The 23,652-nt window shown below is 37.9% G+C and overlaps 1 protein-coding gene across 1 annotated transcript; it reads left to right on the top strand.

Annotated features, from left to right (window-relative positions):
• Positions 1 to 3,642: 3,642 nt before the first annotated feature.
• Positions 3,643 to 23,122, top strand: LOC139739691 (sodium-coupled monocarboxylate transporter 1-like). Its single transcript, XM_071650300.1, has 16 exons — positions 3,643 to 3,975; positions 8,415 to 8,480; positions 9,210 to 9,261; positions 10,115 to 10,182; positions 10,486 to 10,640; positions 11,630 to 11,770; positions 12,400 to 12,529; positions 13,813 to 13,901; positions 14,247 to 14,359; positions 15,282 to 15,349; positions 16,110 to 16,196; positions 18,482 to 18,660; positions 19,610 to 19,725; positions 20,565 to 20,695; positions 21,251 to 21,307; positions 23,021 to 23,122. Exons 1-16 carry the CDS (start codon positions 3,643 to 3,645, stop codon positions 23,120 to 23,122), a joined length of 1,887 nt encoding a protein of 628 aa, XP_071506401.1.
• The last annotated feature ends 530 nt before the right edge of the window (positions 23,123 to 23,652 follow it).

Raw genomic sequence — 23,652 nt, 5'->3', positions numbered from 1 at the left:
GGCAGACAGTGACTTACCCCGTCTCAAGCTCGGCAAACTATGTAGCATCGGAATTACATTATAGACATGTTCCACGAGATTGAAAGAGTTAATCGTCATCGTTTCCTCTTCATTACGGTCTGCTGAACTCACCTCACGAAGTGCAAAGGGTGGAGGGGAGCGGCCTGAACAGAATGAAATCTGAAAGGAACTCGGAAGCGTGACCATCTTTGACACCATCGCAGCCCGCAACCCCCAAGTTTCGATTACATTGCCGTTGTCAATGGCAACAGTATCGCATAATATGTCAAGGATAATTATTTCTCGTGAAGCTGTGATATTCGAGGATATTATTGTAAAAACTGTTGTTGGCTTTTTGGTGTTTGTGTTTGCGATTCCCGTGTGTATTTAAATACATTTACTATCTTTTACGTAGCATTGTGCTCTTAAACTGGTCTATAACACCCCCCCCCCCCCTCCCAAAAAAAAAAAAAAAAAACATCCGAGGGTTAGAAAATTTGCTTTATGGAGGTAAACATCGAAATCCATGCCGGTCCTCTGCTGACCCTGATGACCATCAGTATAATATCAAGCCGATATGATTAAAAGTGTACAAAAAGAAGGCTTTGAAAGTCCGAACTTTGCTTATTTTCAAAGGGGTCATAATTGGTCGAAGTCGCAATTATCTACAGCTGAGATCGCAATGCCACCCATTCCCACCCACAACAGCTCAATCTCTGAATTCCTTCAAGAATAAATTAAAATCATTTTTATTGAAATTTTACAACATCCAACAGAGTTAGTTTCCCTTTATCATCTCAGTCAAGTCATCATTCTTTTTTACATAAGTCCTCCTAAGTGTGTCCCTGTCTGTGTTCTAAATATAACGATGTGTTTGTCTCTTTCTCCTGCATTCTTACCAACATAACTACGTATAAAAAATGTTTTACATTACATTCAATCCAGCTTGTATTTTATCACTTATTTTTACATTATGAAATCTAGATTGCTTGCGTCCACGATGGCACATGCTGTAGTTCCCTCTTTTTTCTCCCTTTTTTTTTTCTCTTTTTTTTCCTTTCCTTTTCTCTCTTTTTCTCTTCCCAATCATCTTGATGTCAGTTGACATCGGTTCGTTTATTGTTTTTTATATTGATGTTTTGTGTATTTTCTGAGGGTCCCATATCGTACAAGCTTTGCTTCTTAGTGGGACCCTCCACTTCCATCCTCATCCTTAGTTGACTTTTATTATACGCTTTATGTATTTAACAAAGATGTAATCGCATCTACTTCTCATTTTCGTAATTATTTTCTTATGTACCTTTTCAAATTTTGTTCTGTATTACAAATATCCCGTGCATATGCAATGTACATAATTTCTTTGTTCATTTTGATGGAGGTGAAAATAAAGTTGAATCTTGAATCTATATGCACAATATTTTCTCATTCTATTTTCCTCAAAGCTAGGGGCTATAGGAAATAGGTAAAGAACAATATGTTTCTTTTGCAAAAATATATGTACAGTTTTCGCAGCTTTATGACTGCCAGTGACGGTATAGTGTTGCTCTTGATCATTATCCAGAGTGATAAAAGAACCAGAAATGTTGTGGATTTGGGACAAGTATAGAAAAGCAGTGATATCTCTGAATTTAGTGTTTTTGAATGACCCGATGAAGTGCAAGTAACTATTGTGGTTGCGAACTCTTCTACTCACTTTTGATAAAACCATTTTTCAGTTTCATTCCAGACTGACTTACCGGTTTCACATTCATAAAAGAAATGTACAATATCTTCCAGGTCTTCCTTACAAAACGAACATTTATCACTAATGATTTTTTTTTTCATCTTGTACAGTTGCTTATTTAAAAACAAAATCTTATTTTGGACTATTTTATACTGAAAATATCTCAACCCAATGTCCACAGTAGAAATATCATAATGTGATACTTTTCCATTTCGGTAGTTTTAGGGGGACTATCTAAATGTCGTTCCCATTTAGAACATATCAAAGGTAAACATTGAGCCACACATGACCTTCTGAAGACTTTCATAATTAATGAGACTCGTGCCTTTCAAAAATTAGATTGTGACCACGAGATCCAGCAGACAATAACGTGTTCGAACTCCCCCTTTTTATACATATTTTCTGCTTTAAGAGGGGTGAAAAAGTGAAGGAGGTATGTCCCGAAGATACCCGTCACGATGGTGACTTTGCCCGTCATTCTTGCGAAGATCATCATCAACGAACTAACAATTTTGCTTCCATTTCAGGAATGTTAGGTCAGAAGTATTGTTTTCTGTCGCAGCATGGAGAAAACGCATGTATAGTGACTGGGATGTAGTTTGTCATGTAAAAGGTGCGGAGACTCGAATGCGCTATTATCATACTACCAGTATTACATGTATTATGTATTATGAATCATTGTGCGCGACCGCTGCCTGATTTGAAGATTCACAGAAGCAAGAAGACAAAAGTAGAAGTGTATAGGAAACCTTGAATATTATTGATGACAGACAGTAATGATACGTTTAACATTGACTCCCCGTGCAAAAGCTAGTGCCCTGTATACCGTGCACTGTGTACCAGGTAACAATGAATACCAGTCATGGGCCAGCTGAACCCAATGTACTAATTGATATGTTATTCATGGCGTACGCTCTGCACTTTGCTATACGAACGCAAGCAGTGATCAGAAAATGAAATGAACAAGATCAATCTGGGAAGTTTCGCAGCGCCTTTCACGTATAGGAGAAAGAATGACACCCTGAATAATAGGATTAAATGTAGTTTGAGAGAATGCAGCAACATTAATTGAACACATTAGTGACGTTTGAGGAAAATCGGAAATTATGAATCTTTTAAAGTTTCAGTCCCTCAAGCATTGCTGGGTGAGAAAACTTTAACATTTCATGATATCACACTTGGACAAAGAAAACATAAAGAGGATTCAACATATACATATACTTACATTTTCAGTTTTTTCTAGCAAAATAGAAATACGTTTGACTTCCCTCTGTCAGAAAAAAAGGGGGAAAGTGGTTATATTACTCTTAATGTCAGTATCAAGAGGAGAAAAATGTGTATTCTTTATTGCAAATGAAATTTTGAGGAATTCTCTTTGTGTTCTTCATATCAAGGTAGTCTAAGCTTGATGTCACGAATTGTTCTACTGTTCTACTAGTGTTCTACTCAAAACATTGCCACATTTACTCAATCCATTATAATGATTTTTATATGTGGGTATCATTCTCTTTTAAGGTGTCTGCTACATTGAGCTGAATTGGAATATCTAAACATGACGTGAAAATGTGGAACCGGGGCAGGGAAGAAGATCACTGAGCCATTATTTTTGTTTGCTTTGCAACAAAGCTTTGCCTTTCGTGTATTGGTATGTGCTCCTTCGGTAGACTTTAGACAGAGAGGTGCCCCCCCCCCCTTTCTCTCCCTCTCTCTCTCCCCTCTCTCCCTCCCTCTCTCTCTCCTCTCTGTCAATAGTTCATATTGTTCTTCGCCTCCCGTCTTTTTCGTTTCTTCAAAACAAAACCTTGTCGTCGTTGCGCGCGCGCCAGCGGATGACAATCGCCCAGTGGAGCTGAAGTTCGCTTCGGAGTTTTTACACTTTAATCGAGAAGGTTATAAATTGGTGATTCGTCGGTGCCGACATGGCGGGGACGTTTGGCGTCGTTGACTACGTGATCCTCGCCGTGATGCTTGGCATCTCGGCCGCTATCGGGATCTTCTACGCCTGCACGGGAGGGAAGCAGGCAACGGCCGCCGAGTTTCTCCTGGCCGATCGGAAGGCGAACCCGCTTGCCGTCGCCTTTTCGCTGGTAGCCAGCTACATATCTGCCATCACGGTTATAGGCACCCCCGCTGAGGTATACTTCTACGGATCAATGTACTGGATCTTCGCATTCGCTTTCATTGGTGCTGGACTCATAACCAACGCATTCCTGCCAGTCTTTATGAAATTGAATATCACTAGTGCAAATGAGGTAATATTCCATCCGTAACACCTACTGTTTGATAGTGGATTACTTTCAAGGGCGTAAAGTATTTTTTATTGCGTGTGTGTGTGTGTGTGTGTGTGTGTGTGTGTGTGCTCGCGCGCTCTATCAACATCCTGTTAAGAATGGTTGCTTGATTTCAGAATTTTGAATAATTTCAGCGATACATATACATGTAAGTCACTTTCTAGAAGACAATAACTTTACTATATTTAATCTTAAATCATTTATGCAATACAGTAACATTGAGTCCAATGAAGACAGGTTTTTTTTTTTTTTTTTGTTACTCATGTTTTCCCCCTTGTAATTATGATAATGGAATAGCTCGTTTAATGAAACTTTGGTCATAATCTTAACTCTGAATCTGCAGCATGTTTTGAGGAAGAATAGATACGATTTCAGTAATCTGAGCAGGCGTGTGTCAGTCTGTTTGAACTTATGAAATAAGTAAAATCCATTATCACGATCATAAGAATGATAATTGGTGTCTGCCTCCGTCCGTGAAACTAATTTGGAAACGGAAATGCAAACACACGCACGAACAGCGAAAAAAGGGACACAGATAATAAGTAAAATTAATTTCCTGATATTCTACTTTGCACGTGGTAAAAAAGCGACAATACAACATAAAACAAAAGAAAACCATGGCAATCATGCCTGTGTATAGGTTAATACTAAATTATAAAAAAAAAAACCTTAGAGCCAAGAAAGTATCTGTAATAGCAAAGGGGGGGGGTTGTTACATTATTTTTTTTTTTTTTATGGGGATAATGAAGCGTCAATGTACATTTATTTTTATTACTGCAAGAGAGACACGGCCAATGATTGGTCGTTGATATCTACCAGTTTCGCCTTTTCTTTAAATCTTTGTGCTGTATTGTTTTGTTGGCTTTTGTTATGTTGTTTTTGTTTTTTGTCAAAACTTCGCTTGCTAACTGCATTTGACAGTAAGCTGATACGTGAGATGATTATAACCAACGCGGGAGTTTCTACACCGCATGGATCGCCACTGACGGCTGGGAGTGCCGTCAGTGCATGATTTGTGTGCGTGAAATTCACTCATCATCCATAGATTATAGGGTTGTACCCACTCTTCTATATCCTTTTTTAAGATCTCTCTCCCTTTCGCATGAGGACGCTATTTTTGTTCGGTTTTGTTTCTCTTTTTGGAAAAATGTCCCCTCATACTTGACGCCACCAACTGGAACTTCTTCACGGATATTTCTTTCTCTTTTATTTTCTTTCTCAAACGGAATGAGAACAAAAGACAGAAGATTAAGCCCCTTTGTTGGGCTTCGGCATTCCTATGTATTCCGTTCTCATCTCTCGTCAATAGCTCCGAAGGAACTCCCTCATTTTCACCTATGTGGTCCACGGCGGACAATGGATGAGATTTTCGGCAAACATGGTCCCTGGCTCTGCCATCCACCCCACCCCCCTTTTTTATTCCCCCTGCTGACACAGTGGCACACGGCCAACACAATTCAACAGCACACATCACCTATTCACATACATACATTTTTTTTCAAAGTAAGTCTTTGCTGATTCAGTAAACATTCCCCGAGGATCCCTTTCGTGCCAATTAGGTATGGCTACTGATGGGTTGTCATGTATATAGCGCTCGAGAACTATGGCTTTGTTTACAACTAGGCTTCTTGACTCATTTCTTTTGATGTGTCACAATTTTACGACAGGGTATAACACACTTTAGTTCTTACTGTATATTTTCTGTATTCTGACTATGGTCGTGACAATGTAAAGGACCTGTACGATAAATTGAGTTTATGTCCTTTTTCGGATCTCATTCACATCTAAGGATGGTGTACACCGTAAAACAACCCAAGAGCTCAAGGTACTTGTATACATAGCACGCCAGTTCCTATACTCGTCAACGTAACATAATATCACGTAAAGAATGATCGTTTATCCGTGTAAACTAATTGAGGCCTATTGTAGATAAAAAGACTCCGTTTGTCACTACCACAATGTGCACAGCAGAACACAGTGTTCACAGATAATGTATATGGCAGTTATTGCCAACGGTTTTACGCCTCATATCAAAATAAACAAGTCGCTTCTTCAGTCTTTCAGACACACGGAACGCTATGTTATACAGAGTAGCATAATCTATGACATTGGTTATACCAGGTAAAAGTAACTGTCAATCTCTTAACAGTATCAGCTCGCATTTGATACGCTGTTTTTGTCATTACTGGAAGAGACCGGGAAAGCAACAGACCTTTATTAGAACTAAACAAGCATACTTAAAACGATGGTTGTCCACAATAGTGATAGTAACAGGAGCTGTAATCGGCTTGTCTTTCGTAATAGCTTCTTTCTACTGTTCTGTCCCCGTGTCTTTCAGTGTTCAAGCCTGAAGGACGACCCCCTTGTATTACCCCTCATTGTCATTGGCTGTAGCTCCCCTAAGAAACCGTTCAGCGTTTACAATTGAATAATTCGGTTTTAGCGCGGCATGATGGAGTATACTTAAGGTTCTTTATCCTCTCACTATTTGCTGAGCTATTGTCATCCTCTACTTTAACTCTCACCTTTGCACTTTCTCAGCACTCCTATTCATGCTCTTTATGCCCCCCCCCCCCCCCCCCCACACACACACACACGAGCAGATATATACTCACACAGTCCTTATAAGCCTGTACGATACTTCAGGTCCCACACGACAGGCATACTGTCCGGATAAATCGATGACCATTATACGCTTACAAAGTATATGTTTTGTTACATCGACGCGTTTTTGTACTATTTACACAACACTGTAAAAAAAGTTTTTGCCCAGCAAACCTAAGATTACAGTTATAAAAGTGGGCGTATTCGAAGGCAGTGGCTCTTTTACAACGGCTAATTTAATGGGTTCATCTTTTGTTTGTTCGTAGTAATAAAAGCGAACTTGCCAGTTAAATTCTGATGCTTTTCAGCATAGATGAATGAAAACAGTAGTTCCCATTAGGCAGACGGAAAACTTGACTTTGCACAGTTCGTGCGTCCCTTTATAGCAACTCGGAAAATTAGATTCCCCTGCGTAAGCTGGTATGATTGTAGAGGTATACAAGTAATTCAGACATTTCCTCAGAATAATAAAATCAGGAACTTCTTACGCAGGGTGTCATGAATATGCATTATGCAAATCAGTGTAACATGTTCAACCCACGTGGGGCAGAAAAGCTGCGAGGGCTCTAGGCCCAGTTGCTGTTACTCCAAGAAAGTTTGGTTGTGATTTGCTTGGTGTCAGTGAGGATAATTATGTGTGACATGTTGTCGACTGCCACCATCTCTTTCCTAGAGCCCGTAACATGCATAACATGCGGGAAACAATGCTACATATTACCAGGGAATTTATTTAGACCCCGATAAAAATCCAAACGTATTACTGGTACAAGAGAGGAAAGTATAATCGAGTAGCATGGGATAATTTTTTTTTTCATTTTTAACTCAGCTGTGTAATAGATAGATATTTCATAGACGATGTTTAAGAGGTTGTATATCATAGTAGGCCCTATCGGTTGAGGTGAGGATTCAGATTATAACTTTTTGCAAGATACTTAGAAAACCACTTTCTGAAAAGTTAAGAGAACATGCAATCCTATGAGGAATTCAACGTCTATTTGATGAAAATCGATTTTTAAAGTAGCTGAGATATTCAAAAAACAAAGTAGAACAAAACGATCCTAATAAAAATTAGGTCCCACTTTGTACTAGGATCGCTTTGTTTTGGATATCTCAGCCATTTTAAAACCAATTTTCATCAAATAAACTTTGAATTCCTCTTAGAATTATATGCTCTGTCATAATTTCATTATGGGGTTCTCATTATAAAAAAAAATCATCATCAACAAGCTTTGGAAACCTGAAGCCCCATCTCATCTACCGGAACTGTACCATCCCGTTAAGAGATATTTATGAGATCAAAAACTGTACAGTTCTGATTGGTTTTAGATGCCTTGTTCTCGAAAGTGTCGTCAGACCTTCAAGGTTTGCTCGCTTGTCACTCTGCTCCTGTCAGATCTACAATATATTCTAGATTAGACACCGTATAGATGACAATGCACTTATGATATGATAGCACATCATTAGTGTGGATTGAAAAAACAACAACAAACAAACAAACAAACAAACAAACAAATGATATTTACCTCCTACAAGTGTAATGTACTCCTTCAAAGTTTCCCTTTGTTTTGTTTCGTCAAAAATTGTGCGAGAAAAAGTACTGAAGAAGCCATAACAAAATATATGAAATGAAATTATCATTATCATGACTATTGTTGCCAATAACAATGTCTTAAGTTGGTGAAACTCAATGATTATAGAAAAGACTAGAGGCTGAACTTTGCTTTGGTTATGTAAATGTAAGTAAATGTGAAATGATAATCATTATCATTATTGTTGTTGTTGTTTCTCCATTTCAGTACTTACAGCTGCGGTTTGGTCACGTGGCAAGGTTGATCGGCACGATCATCACCTTCATCACATCGGTAATTTTTTTTTTTTTTTTTTGGCTTTAGTTGTTGTTGTTGATGTTGATGTTGTCGTCGTCGTCGTGGTTGCAATTGTCTTTGTAATGCCGAAATTAGGCTTCTGCACTTGCTCGTCTTTTGGCTTACATAATAGTACTTAAAGGGGATGGCTAGTAACTGATCAGTGGGAATAAGTGGGAATGCTGGGGAATGATTGTTCTAATCATTGTGGGTTTCATTTAAGAGTACATTATAATTATATCTATTGTTGTGTGAAAATTATTTGCTTCAGAATGGTCTCATATTCAAGTAAATGTGCAGTTTAATGTTTCGAGGTTAGCATGCCTGTACAGTGACGGGGCATTAAACTGCAAATTACTTGAATATGAGACCGTTCTGAAGCAAATAATTTTTACACAACAATAGATATATAATGTACTCTTAAATGAATCCCACAAAAATTGGAACAATCATCCCCCTGCATTCCTACTGATTACCACTGATCAGTTAGTATATAGCCATCCCCTTTAACAAACGCAAACTGAAGAAAACTGACGAGAAGTGAATAATAATATAATAATTATTTCCACTAATAATATTACTTAAACATAGCATGAAGTCTGAACTACTCTGTACTGTGCTACCCTACACACTTGAAATGGAAGTATATCGCGACTTACACTAAATGCTACACGCAGTATCGTGACCTGGACATGTTTTTCTTCGTTTCTTTCTTTCCTCATGCAGATTTTTTACATGGCAATAGTAATCTATGCCCCTGCGTTGGCTCTAAACCAAGGTATGTTTTGGCTTCAGTTCAACTCAATTTCCACGTCCACATTCCGTGTTTAGTTTTAATGTAGTGGCAAAAAGGTACAAAAGTAGATTCCATATAGGCTCATTCCACGAGCTAGATGTCCACGAGTCATACAGCCCATACCAAGAGATAGACAGTAGAAATAAAACAGGCCCATGAACTCGACATTACGCAAAAACAAAGAAGTAAGAAAGAGCTTGACACTATAGGTAGATATGATTCTCGTTAAATGCCGGGTTCGTGAGCCTTATTTGAGTAGTGTCTATTATGGAGCCCTTGGACCGTATACAGCTCGTGAACCAATTTTCACCTGGGGGCATTTCATGCAGCGTTTTGTCAGATATTTCGTCTGACAAACTGTTAAAAGCTACTCAAATCCTTGCATCTGATTGGCTGAGAGTAAATTTGTCCGAGAAAGTTGTCGGACAAAATACTTCATGAAATGCCCCCCCCCCCCCCATGTCAAGATCGTGGCCTTGGTTGACTATTTCCTAGGCTAGCTATGACCATGTGAGTTGTATATAACTCGTGTGCAATATTATTATGACTATGTGAGTTGTATAACTCGTTTGCAATAAATGACTCGTGAGCGGTACGACTTGTGGACTGTACGACTATTATATAGTGGGCTGTGTGCCTCGTGGATTTCGTGCACCTACTACTTGTTTGTATGTTTGTTTGTTATGTTTTTGCAAAAAAAAAAAACATGTTTTCGCTTTGCTCTCATGCTAACACTTCTTCAAGGTGTGTTTTACCTTTGTTTGGTTACTTTAAAGTCGCAATGACCATACATTAGCAGTATCCATCATGGTTTTAATATTGTTCTTTCCTACAGTGACTGGGGTGAACCTATGGGGCTGCGTTGTGGCTACTGGAGTCGTTTGTACATTCTACACCACGATTGTGAGTTATAAAAGACCCCCCCCCCCCCCCCTACTAATCCAAACAACCCTCACAAATTGAATCTTTACCCCACTCTATTTTCCCCTTGGTGGCTGATTTCCTTTTTAAGTAATCTATTAATGATTGGCTGCACTATAGTCTGCACCCTTTCAGTATGTAACGGTTTGTATATAACGCTGAGGACGGACTGATTTTGCTTCAACACGCATTTCCCATAGGCACTTGCCCGAGTATACTCGGGACTCGTCTTGACATCTGTTAGGCATTTTATTTTGTTAACTCTTTTTTTTTTTGTGATCTCAGGGTGGTATGAAAGCCGTGATCGTCACTGATGTCTTCCAAATGCTGGTGATGATCGCCGGACTTCTCGCAGTGCTGGTCAAGGGAGCCGTAGAGCTCGGAGGACTTGGCGAGGTGTGGAGGATATGCGAGGAAGGAGGCAGAATCGACTTCTGGAAGTGAGTTAGTTTTACAGCAAGTATACAGAACTATTTCTGTCTCTCCCTTACTTCTCTCTATATCTATCTGCCTGTCTGTCTATTTGTCTGTCTATCTGTTTATAAATCTATATCTATACCTATGCATTAGGCCCTATATCTATATCTTTCTATCTGTTTATACTAAGTATATCTGTCTTTCTGTTTATATGTCTATGTCTGTCTATCTATCTGTCCATCTATCCATCTTTCTAGCTGTCTGTCTGTCTGTCTATCTATATCTTTATACCTATGTTATTCATATCTATCTGTTTCTATTAAGTATAATGATCTATCTATCTCTTTATATGTCTATATCTGTCTATCTATCCATCTTTCTGTCTGTCTGTCTGTCCGTCTATCTATTTCTATCTATCTATATATCTATCCATCTATCTATCTGTCTATCTTCATCTATCAATCTATATCTCATCAACTTTACCTATCTCTCTCACACACATCCTCTATCTTTATCTCTTTTCTTTTCTGACTGTTCTTGCCTCTTAATTGTTGAAGTAACGTTATTGTATGTATTATAATTTGTGTGTACCGCATGTCAATGAGCGGAAATGTCAAAATGATATCTTGTTAGTTTCGCTACAGGAAAAGAAGTAAAAGAGCGGTTCTTTTTGCTGTTACTCTCGATAGTGTACTTGCATGATCTACAGTATGTACAAAAGAAACCAATGGCCCGCGACGGCTGAGATAAAATAAACTGAATGACAATGAGTAATAATAACTATGGTCAGTGTTGAGTATACTTTGTTAACCATTTTTGTGGATTTTTAATCTATTTGTTGATTCTCTTTTTATTTTGCTTCTTTTTTTCTAAACGTAGGCCTATACTTTGGCTTGGTGTCTATTGTTGCTGATGTTTCTGAATATTCTGTGAAATTAAAGGTGTCAACGTTGTATCCCGTCCTGTTTCTTATCCCTATCCCTGTGCCAAACAAACCAACCAACGAACAAAGTTTCAATCCAGATCCGACAGTGAGGCACACTTTCTGGACGATCACTGTGGGTGGATCGTTCCTGTGGGGCTCCATCTACGGCGTGTCTCAGGCACAGGTCATGCGGTACCTGTCATGCGGACGTCTGAGGTCGGCCCGAATGTAAGTCTCGCGGCTACAATGTAAACGAGATGTGTGCTAACGTCATTACTCGAGGGAGTTTCATTTCATTATTATCATTTTACATCATCTGCATTCTTTCTTCCTCCTTTTTCCTTTTTTCCCCCGAAAAACTTGAAACCTAAGAGTTGAATGTGTTAAATGAATACAGTTGTATATCAAACGTGATTGGCAGGCCCAGTTATCTTTCGATCTTTCTATACTTGAGTTGCAGATCTTCCTCTTTTTTTTACAATAATTAGTGAGCAAGCAACGCTCATGACTATTGTTCATGATCGTTTCCAAAATCCATGTGATCCTCCGAAGTTCTCATCATCAGTTACAAGTCTTCAAAATGTGATAACCTGTGGTAGTTTAACAGTAAATACACTATAGTAAGAGAGTGGAAACTAACTTATGCGAATCTTCGAACTCTCGTTCATCCAGAAATCATCCCTCATTTTTATTTTTATGTGTATTTTTGTGTGTGTGTGCTTGATTCTTACCGTCATCAGTCCTACCCCTGTCTAATATCCGAATTATGAATGATCGTGATTAGCCTAAATAGAAAATAGAATATTGTTTTTCGTATATCACTAGGTTTTGCCATAATAATATTCTTGTCTTCACAGCGCCCTCGGTCTTGCCATCATTGGTATGATCGTGGTTGTCTCTCTGGCCTGCCTAGCCGGTCTTGTCATGTACGCTTACTACGCCGACTGCGATCCACTCTTTTCTGGCCGCGTGAGGGCGCCTGATCAGGTAATAATCAGAGACTCCAACTCTCCTACTTTCGACGGGAAATCTCCCGCCGAAAGCCCATTTTTTTTTTCCAAAATCTCCCGTTCTCCCGCTTGAGATTTGATTTCTCCTGTCCTGGCTCTGTGTCTCCCACTTGAAATGATTTCTTACTTATTGCCATCTTAAGTTGAAAAATAAGCCTTATATAGCACGAGAGAGCATCAAGAACCCTAGAACTTCCAGGGCCCTGGACCCTGGCCGCAAGGAACTTCGCGCTTCGCGCACATCAAGTTGGAGTCTCCCGTTTTCCAAGGGTTACTGGCGGGAGAATCTTCAGATCAGAAGGTGCTTTTGGTTGGAGTCTCTGAATAATACAGAATAAAACAGTGACAATGATTTCTATCTTTCCTGCTGATTTGTTGCTGCCAGTTTTTAAAAAGAAAAAAAAGAGAGGAAAAAATAGACCCTATTAAAGATAATTTGCCCCAGAAAATACTGACATTAAATCAGACTATAATAAATCTTAAACAAATCAAACATTACTATTAGATGTACAATAATGTTTTCAAGAGGGAGCTCATAATAAAATGTCTCCACGAGGGAGCTCATAATGAATGTCTCCAGTAATAACTCAGTAATGTAATTAACTAATGATTACAGTGACAACTGTTATGAAAACACGGTACCGCAGAGAGAATAAAGATACTTTACATAAACAACCAAAATCGATTTCGGCTAACTTTCAGCTAACTCGTCTCAGTGACGAATTACATGTCTATAGTTTTTTAGTTAGTACTTTTTAATTTTTTGTTAGTACTTTACAAGTAAGAAATAACTCAAGTGGTATCCCCACATTCATATCTTAAGCAATTTGAGGCCATAGAAGGATATCGCCTCATGGTTCTTCTTTTGGTTTGTACAGAAGAAAGAAAGAAAGAGAGAAATAAAGAAAGAAAGAAAGAAAGAAAGAAAGAAAGAAAGAAAGAAAGATAGATAGATAGAAAGAAAGAAAGGAAGAAAGGAGGAAAGAATATTAATCATCGTTGAGGTATGGTGCAACACATCCTCTTAATGGGATCCCCTTCCGAGGCATAACTGTTATTTAAAGTGGTACAACCCTGCAATAATTCCGTGTGAAAGATTTATTCTCTTTTTTTTTTTTGCATTTTTTAGCACAGATCAGTCAGTTGTATTTGCTTCACAGAGTCTATTTTATGGTGTTTCAAGAGTCTATAGTTTGGGAGTCTAGTAATCTTAAGCAAAAATAATTCATTGTTTCTCTCTTTTTTATTCTTCTGTTGCAGCTGGTTCCGTTCATGGTGGTGGATTTGTACGGCAGCACGCCGGGACTTTCCGGTCTCTTCACGGCTGGAGTAGTGAGCGCCGCATTGAGGTGGGCTATACTGTGCAACTTATAATATGATTATGCCCCCAATGATCATAATTTATATCCATGCCTGTAATGTTTAAAGTGCTCTGAAATCGTAAATTATGTCTTATTTTTGTAGGTTTTTGTGTATTTATTTCTGTATTTATTTATTTGCACCTTTGCTTATTTATTTACAATAGATTTATTCTAAGTTGTACAATCCGAGATGTTCAAAATCCAATACATGTATCTTCATTGAGGTGCAATTTATCAATTCATCTGTAAAAAGTGTCTATATCAATGGTGAATAGAATATACTCATTTATTTTCTGTTGTATATTTTTGTATATTTTTATCTATACACGTTAGTACCGTGTCATCGGGATTGAACGCCCTGACGGCTGTCACTTCTGAAGATGTGATTAAGAAGCTGTTCCCGAACATGTCGCCGAGAACATACAGCATTGTTAACAAGGTTGTCGGTGAGCCTGCATGCAAATCCCTCTTCCTTACTATTCGTTTCATAGCGTTGTTCGTTACTCACTGCGGCTCGCTAAAAGAAAGAAAATAAATTGCACGCCGTTAATATATTTACATGTGTTAGGACTTCCAGGGGCGGATCCAGAAATTCCGTAAAGAGGGGGCGTGTTTACAAAATTAAAGGGGGGCGCACGCACCCCTCCCCCATTTTTTTCTTTTTATTTCTTTTGTTTCAACAAAAAATAAAGGGGGGGGGGGTGTGCGCCGGTTGCGGTCCTCCCTGGATCCGCCCCTGTTAACTACCTCGTTTATTTATCATTATATATCGTGAAGAAGAAATGAGGTCAAGAATAACGCATGTACATTTATTCTTAGAATATGTATGTTGCTGTTAATAAGAAACTACTTTCACAAGAGTTCAGAAGAGAAATTAAATCAACAAAAAACAACAACTCCGTCTTACAGAATAAAAAGAAAATTAACTTAATCTTCACAATACACAAGCAAATGACATTCAACTTTATTTGTAGGCCCATAAGTGATAAACATGTTCACTTCCTTATTTGCAAAAGCAAACAAACACAATATTTCGAGCAAACAAAATACCCATATAACAAATTTAGCTCGTGGTGGTGAAAACGAAATTACTATAATGTGCATGGATTTCTCTGAAAACGCCAGAAATTACGATTTTTACCTTTTACCGGTAAGGAACAATTAGTCACATCTATCAAACAAGAATGGATGCAGTATGGTCGAGCAACACTCTTGCTCCATGAACGTGATGAATGAATTGATTAAGTGACGATAATAATTCTGATTATAAAATGTAAAGTGACTCACATTACGTTATTGCACGATTACACGTCAGTTTGGTTAAATTGTCTAATACTTCATCTCTTTATTTTTTTCTTTTTTTGTTAGCTGTGGTATACGGAGCTCTCTGCATGGCGCTTACATACGTAGCATCAATATTGGGAAACATTCTACAGGTAAAGACGATTGCATTGCTCATAATTATATCGTACAATGTATTCACATCCATGTCAGATATTGAAAATGAAATTTTGATATAAGCCATGCGTGCAAGTGATAGATGAAGAGGTTGCACGAGAGCTTGAATCTAGGGCGAAAAACAGGAACTGCATGGTTCGTGGTTGAGTTCAGTTGTGTTTATTTGTTTGTTAGCTTTTGTCTTGCAAGCATTCAAACGTCTGTGAACGTATTCTTCGTTTTGGTTTTGTTTGCTCTTTTTTGTACCTTAATTATGATTAATCTGATGTAAATCGCATCTTCTGCCACTAGGCCATTGCAGTCTGGGACCTGTTTCATAAAGACATACGATTTATTGTATGCTCGAGTTATCAAGAGTAACTCATTGAATCCAGCGCAAGATCAATATTGACCGCGTTGACGACAAATCTATTTCATAAAGATACTTACGTTGATTTCTACCACATTATTCTTATTCCCTAGCAGATGAAGGTTGCTTTTCTGAATCTTAAGATCAATCTTAAGATTAATCTTTACGAAATTTCCAGGACTTTCGATGGCATAATCTCGTCAAATTCCACCCAAAACCATTAAGTTTCTGTTGATAACATATATTGATACAGCAATAATTTATGCATACTAGTTTTCGTGTTCATTACCACTCCTTGTGTAGTATCTGCAGTTTATCCATCTTGTTCTAAACCATCTATTAGTAAATCTAATCTTCAATGTCCCCAACATTTTTGTCCATACGTATAGCTGGCGCTGAGTTTCGGTGGAATGTTCGGTGGACCTGCGCTGGGACTTTTCACGCTTGGCATGTTCTTTCCTTGGGCAAACAATGTGGTAAGAAAACAGTGGCGTATCGGGGGGGGGGGGGGGGGGGGGGGGGGGGGGCACGTGCCCCGGGCACCACTCCTTGGGGGCGCCAAAAACGAAAAAACAACAAAAAAAAAAGAAGAAGAAGAAGAAAAGACAAAGAAAAAAGAGAAGAAAAAAACCCTGAAATACAACAATTTTCGGCTCGCTCGCTGTGCTCGCTCGCCAAAATTCCAAAAAAAGAGAAGAAGATAAGAACAGAAACGTGGTGATGAATCGCACAAAATGACAAGGTATAATATTGTGTTCATACATGCCATCATTAGAAGGCAAAATGTTACACGGAGAAGGGGCTGCAATTTCTTTCGTTCTGAAGCGACTGCCGATTGGATCAAAAGAGTCCACCAACTTGTTCGAACATTCGGGGGGGGGGGGGGGCGCAAAAAAAAACAAATCACACAAGATAAAAACAAAACATGATGATGACGTGGACAAAATGACAATGTTTATTGTGTTCACACAAGAATTCCATGTTTTGTAAGCTGAAATACAACAATTTCATATAAAAAAAGAAGATAAGAACAAAACGTGATGGTGAAGCGGGCAAAATGACAATGTATATTGTGTTCACGCATGCCATCGTTAGAAGGCACAATGTTACACGGAGCAACGGCTGCAATTTCTTTCGTTCTGAAGCGACTGCCGATTGGATCAAAAGAGTTCGCCAACGGTTTCGAACATACGGGGGGAGGGGGCTCAAAAAAACAAATAAAAAAAAAGATGAGAACAAAACGTGATGATGACGCGGAAATATGCAAATTTCAGCTCACTCGCACGTACTAATTTAAAGTATTTTTTTCAAATCCTCTGTTTGTTGGTATAAATCGTTATCTATAAGGCCGTTACTATATCTTGATTAGAATTGTAAGATTAAATAAGCAAAAAGTGACAAGAATGTAAGGATTTGTAAGATGAAATACAACAATAAAATGCTCGCTCGCTGCGCTCGCTCGTCAAAATAAAAAAAAAGGATAGGAACAAAACGTGATGATGACGCGGAAATATACAAATTTTGGCTCACTAATTTAGAGTATTCTTTTTTTCAAATCCTCTGTTTGTTGGTTTAAATCGTTATCCATAATATGGCCGTCACTATATCTTGATTAGTATTGTAAGATTATTTTGATAAGCAAAAAATGACAAGAATTCCATGTTTCATAAGGGGAAATCCCCAGTGTGTGTATAGAGTGTATGTATTTTTATTTTACTGATCATGTAGACAAGAACATGTTGTTAATCCTGTCTGGTTATATATATTTACAACGATTCGCATGTCAAATTCATGATATTGTTTCTTATACATTCTGTTGAAGAAAGAAAGTGAAAATAAAGTTTGAACTTGAATTTGAATTTGAAATACAAAAATTTTCCGCTCGCTCGCTGCGCTCTCTCGTCAAAATTTATCAAAATCTATTATATTTAAGTCACCCTCAAAAGACCCCTTTTAAGTGCTTGAAAAAGCATATCATGACGTGGACTTTTATTAAAGTCCCTACCGGGATGGGGTTGGGATTGAACACTTTTTCAGAAATGATAGGGGCGCAATTTTCGCGCTTGCCCTGGGCGCCGTTTTCCCTAGATACACCACTGTAAGAAACTCAAGTAATACATAAGGGAGAGAGAGAGAGAGAGAGGGGGGGGGGTAGAAAAAAATGAAGACACTGAGAGAGGTCTGACAAGATAGAGTAAAAGCATGTAGGAGGACGAGTTCTAATGGGAAATGAAAGTGAGAGTAATCATTCTTTATACTTGTTTTCTTTTTGTTTTAATAGGGTCAATTCTGCATCATTTCCTAACACGTAACATAACGTAAAGTGAACGCACAAAATTTTGTACCATATGAGGTTATATTATGAATGATAGGCCGTACTTATGTTTCTTTTTTTTTTACAAATCCTAAATGCATAAATTATTCACGCGTTATACTGCACTTTTAGTATCAAAACATCATTATTTGAATTATAAATCATTTTTTTTATCTGGTCTTTACCAGATCTCTTTTTCATAGGGCGAGCTGAGATTGTCAATTCTGACAGGTACAATGAGGTGCTCACATCAAGCACGCTATCATCACTGTTAATATTAAACTCTCATATTTTTGCTACTAGTAGTTTTATCAGCATCATTACAATCATTTACTATAGTAGTTTTATAAAAAATCATCATTATTATCTTTGGTGTAATTTGTTGTTAATGACTTTACAAGGGGTTAGTGACTCTGTTTGCATGTTTTTCGTTTCACAATTTCGCAGGGTAGTATAACAGGGATTCTCGTCGGTCAAGTCTGGTCCCTGTGGGTCGGGGTTGGGGCGTGGATAGAAGATTTGCCACCCCAGATCCTTCCGCTGACAATATCCGGCTGTCCCCTGCCCCCTCCTCCCGTTGTTGCGAACACCACGATGGACCCTGTGATGACGACGATGATGACCACGTGGATGTCGACGGCCGGTCAGAGCATGGCATCGCCAATGACCATGGCACAAACAACTGCCCCATCCAGGTTAGTACTCGGTTTATTGCGGACGATTTTGTAATGACGACGATGATGATGATAGTAATATAAAAAAAAAACAATAATGATAACGATGATTATGGAATTGATAATATCAATGCAATTATTTCACTCATAATAACAATGAAATGACAAAATGCGATTATGATGACGAATACTTGTAAGTCTTATGGCGCTGAATGTTATGATGGACCACAGACTTTATTTCGTCTATATTGGCTGCCATAACCGTGATGATTAACGTCTGTCCATCCCCTCGTATATACTAAATAGATTTTTTATTGTGAATCTACTTTGAACTTACACAGAAAATGTGTTACGGCATCTAAAAACAGTATACAAAGCGATGAACAGTGGTCCTTTAAGGTCACTGGTTGTGTACCATTTGGAATAGAGATTCAAAAAAATGTTCGAGTTATCACCATTTTGATGCATCATTATGTTCTTCAGTTGTATCACAAAACATCTTACACATAAATATTTCGCAATGACAGAATGTAGGGAGATATCACAATTTTTTTCTTCATTAAACCATAACTGTAGATGGTTTGTTCTAGAAACACTCTTATTATAATTATTCTTCACATTCTTTTATATTTAACAATATTCATTAAGCCTTGATTATACTGATTAACTTTCTTTCATTGGTTGTTTCTATCCCTATATTTTAGAACTCTTTCGAAGCGCTAGCGCTGGAATTCTGTTTCATCTCCAAATGGCAAATAATACCTTTAAGTTGTTACTATTGTTGTACCAGATGAGACACTGACATTCTTTGAGTTGAAAACATTAACGCAGGGCAAATAATATATACAAAGATCATATAGCTGGTATTCCTGTGACCTTTGACCCGTAACTTTCTAAACAGCGGTGCTGGTTGGACGTCGCCCGTTGCCGAACTCTACACGCTGTCCTACGCCTGGCTGGCCGGGAGCTCGTGGCTCATCACGGTCATTGTTGGCATGCTGGTCAGCCTCATTACAGGTACATCATTTTCTGTCTATCACAGTTACAAAGAAATGAAGAGTTTGTTCGCAAAAACCGATAAGTCCATTTTTGAAGATTTTGAAGTACGGCCTCTGTCATAAAGTACATAATCTTTTAAATGATATATTGGTCACTACATAAAAGGTACATTTTGAAGTTATGGTCAAGAGAAGCAAACATTTTCTTATTATTTTCTTTATTTTGTTGACCTTTAATCGCAAATATCTCCATTTGGCAAATATGGACTTATCGGTTTTTGCAAACAAACTCCTCAAATATCTATTAGCAATGTATTTCAATTTGTACACATTGTGTGAGGAGTTGAATTGAAATGGACCAAGTATACAATCTAAAAAGAGTAAGATAAAAAAGTCAGATGAGCAAAATAAGACATTCCACCAATATCTTCATTGTATGTTCTTGAAGTTATGATTGAAACTGTCTTTTCTGATTTATTTTCTTTATTTGAACAACTTCTATCACAAATATCAACTTAAAACAGGATGGCGATTTTTTTTTTTTTTTTTTTGGGGGGGGGGGGGGGTGATTAAACTCTTAAGCCAATTTTTGTGGCCGCTATACGTAGGAAGATAAGTATTCACCACGTGATACATAATGAGTGGCCGCAGCTGTATAAAGGGTCTATAATACAGTAATTTTGAGCGGGGGATTTTTTTTCAATGGTCGCTATAAGCAGGTGGCCGCTATAGACAGGTGGCTGCTTAGACAGGTTTGACTGTATACACAAAGAGACTCAAGAGAATGCGGTCATGATAAAATAGTTAAACAGGGATAAATTCTGAGTTCTGAATTCTAAATCGTTTAATCGGTAACAGGTGTTAACGATCCCCGCAAGATGAATCCCGCCCTCATCAGTCCGATTGCCGACAGACTGTTTTGTTGTCTGCCAGAATCATGGAAAGGACCAATGAGATGCCGTGTTGGGGAACTCTACGACGCAAAGGAGGTATGACACCTGCTTGAATTATTGATTTAATGCAAAACCATATGTGACGTAATAGATGTTACACATCAACATTATTGTGACCCTTTAATAGTTGCTAATTGTTTGTTAGGTTTGGTTAGGTGTATTTCTGTTTTTTCCCACTTCAATGCAAAAAAAAAAAATGGATTGATTCCGTATTAAAAAAAAAGAACAATGTTTCTGACATGTTTTTATCAATGCAAAGTACAAATGCAAGCATAATTATATGATAAGTTTTACATTTTTTTTTCAAAATGGGTTGTGATGGCAACCAAATGTATCCAGATGATAGTGTACTCTTTAAAATCTCACATAAGGATTGAACGTGTTTTAGAAAAATCTCTTTAAGCGTATGTTTTGACGTATGATGTATTTAGTCTTGAACTTTTTCTTTTTCAGTGAAAATTCGAGAGGGAAAGTAAAAACAAAACAAAACTCAGGGACATGAAATTAGGTTATATGTATTACGATTCTTCTTCAATTATATTTATGTCATAACCCTTCCTCCACCTTTTTATTTTTATTTTCTTTTCTTAGGCTGATTTAGTTGACGGAGAAGCCATGAAGGTGACAGACAATGACAATGGAATTGCAGTGAGTAATCAAACAGTTAAATCTCGTGCGTGAATTGATTATAATCTAATTATGCTATACATAATGACATTGTTAATGGAATGAACAGCCAGCACGAGAGAGAGAAACAAAATATCTAATTTAACTGAGTAGAAGAATAATGAATAAATTTACAAATGGTTATAGATACACACTGAGAGAGAGGGACAGATAGACAGACAGACAGATAGACAGACAGACAGACAGACGGGGGGGGGGGGGGGAGTGGAGGGAACAATCGTCCGCTTGTTATTTGATTTAAAACCAAAAAGTCAGTATTCGCCAATTACAGTTAATTCTAAACTGAAACAGTTTCAAATCGATATCAAACATTGAAGACCGCTTTGTAAAATAAAAAGTCAAAATACCCTGAAATCATTTCTTATCCTATTATACCAAGGATCATAAATACATTATGATTTCATGAAGTTGTGCATGTGTTATTTCATTATTGATATTATCATTATCTTCATTATCGGCATGTGACACTTAGTGCCACTTATTTGATCTGATTTTTGTTCGTTTTAATCGGTTCCCCCAGTTATAGTATGGTCTAAAAAAATATCTGTATTTCATAGTTCCCCTGATTTGATTTTATCACGGGACCTGCGGCTCTATACAAGCTTGCTTTTACGCAGGCCCTATTATATTTCGCATTATGACCCTAGTTTAACTCGCATGTAAACATACCTGATGTTTATATCAAGACGAACTTTTGAACATTCCGATGAAGTTTCATTTTAAATTATGTTCTGTATATAATTTTCGTATTTATATACTTTATTGTGATATATGTGAGAAACATGAAAATAATTAAAATGAAATGAAATGAAAAATGCGGTTTCTCTTTCTCCATCTCTCTATCTTTTTTAAATAGTCTCCTTATGCCGTTAATGACGACGAAAGGAAAAAAGACGCCGAGGAAAATTTCGAAATGTCAGAAACCAAGGTTTGATGATAAGATTTTATGATATCATTTGTTCTTAACAGTGATCATGATCAGTACATTTTTTTAAAAGTAATTAACATTGCACTCCTCATTGTACAAATCTCCGTTGAGAAATATAACGCACAATAATGTTTGGGGTTTATACTCACAGAGAATTTAGATTCCACTAAGTAAACAGTTTGCTGATATTACAAAATTAATTATAGCACTAGTTTAACATATTTCCCCTATTTCAAGGATATTCATTGATAAGGCTTGTCTTAACACTTCTATAACATGTTTATAATTCTTCTACGAGATAAATATGAACATCCACTGTATATCGATAAGATACATAATGAATACACCCCGGTCTCATCACCTTGTGTTTGTTGTGATATCGTAGCTGCTATCCCTTCAACGATTAATATTACTTGTGTATCAATAGATCAAGTTATCTTGTAACCTCATTAACCGTATGTCATGAATGTTCTAATTATCACTCATGTCATAATCAACAAAATGTAGCTATCTAACAATGCACCCAACGATAATACTATTCGGACTCATTTAGTCGATTAACAAATTGAAATGACTTGGTGAGCGTACCGACAAATGAAGGTAATGTACATTAGAACATCCGGGGAAATTACTCTGAGGCACTTCGAATCTTATAGCAAAACGAGCTATGCAATAGGCCTCAAAAGAAAAAGAAAGTTCCCGCCACTTTCCAACACGATAGTTGACCTTTGACCCCGGTCTTGCAGTCTAATCTTCAGAGCTACGACGAAAGCATTTGGGAGGCAGGGAACGCTAACGCCGGCGGAAACCAAACGCTGAACCTGGAGTCCAGTGACACAAAGTTGTAGGGACATTATTTTCAGGGAGTGTGAGTACACCAGCTTCTTATTGATCGAATTCCAGCCCATTTCAGTCCATTTCAAGATGCGGTTATATTGGAGTAACGAAGAAAGTGTGACAGGGCCGGCGCAGCCGTGGGGGCCGTGGGGGCTCGGGGCCCCACACTTTTTGTGCACCATACAAAGGAATACAATCGGTGTCATCACTTTGGGCCCCCACACTTTTTTCAACCCGGAAGTACGTATAGATAGAGATCTTGAAGTATGGCGGCGGTAAGGTTATGTGTTTTCTCTGAAGACCTTTTTTGCTTGTTAGCTCATGAAACCTGGAAGTGGGCCCCCACACTTTTGAAAACACTGCGCCAGCCCTGTGTGATGTCATTTACTTATCAAGTGCAAGTATCATGTTTCACGTGAGAACAAAATTGCGCTTTACATGCAATTAAAACTTTGACTTCGAAGAACAAAGACTAATGATAAAGCAACGAAAGTGAAAACTGACATGATTATTATTATCATTTTGTCAAAGGCTATATAAA

Source organism: Diadema antillarum, unplaced genomic scaffold (assembly GCF_040938485.1).
Source record: "Diadema antillarum isolate AM-2024a unplaced genomic scaffold, OU_Dant_1.0 seq00000810_RagTag, whole genome shotgun sequence".
Classification (NCBI taxonomy): domain Eukaryota; kingdom Metazoa; phylum Echinodermata; class Echinoidea; order Diadematoida; family Diadematidae; genus Diadema; species Diadema antillarum.
Note: the sequence above shows the minus strand (reverse complement) of the source record. Positions and strands in the feature narration are given on the sequence as shown.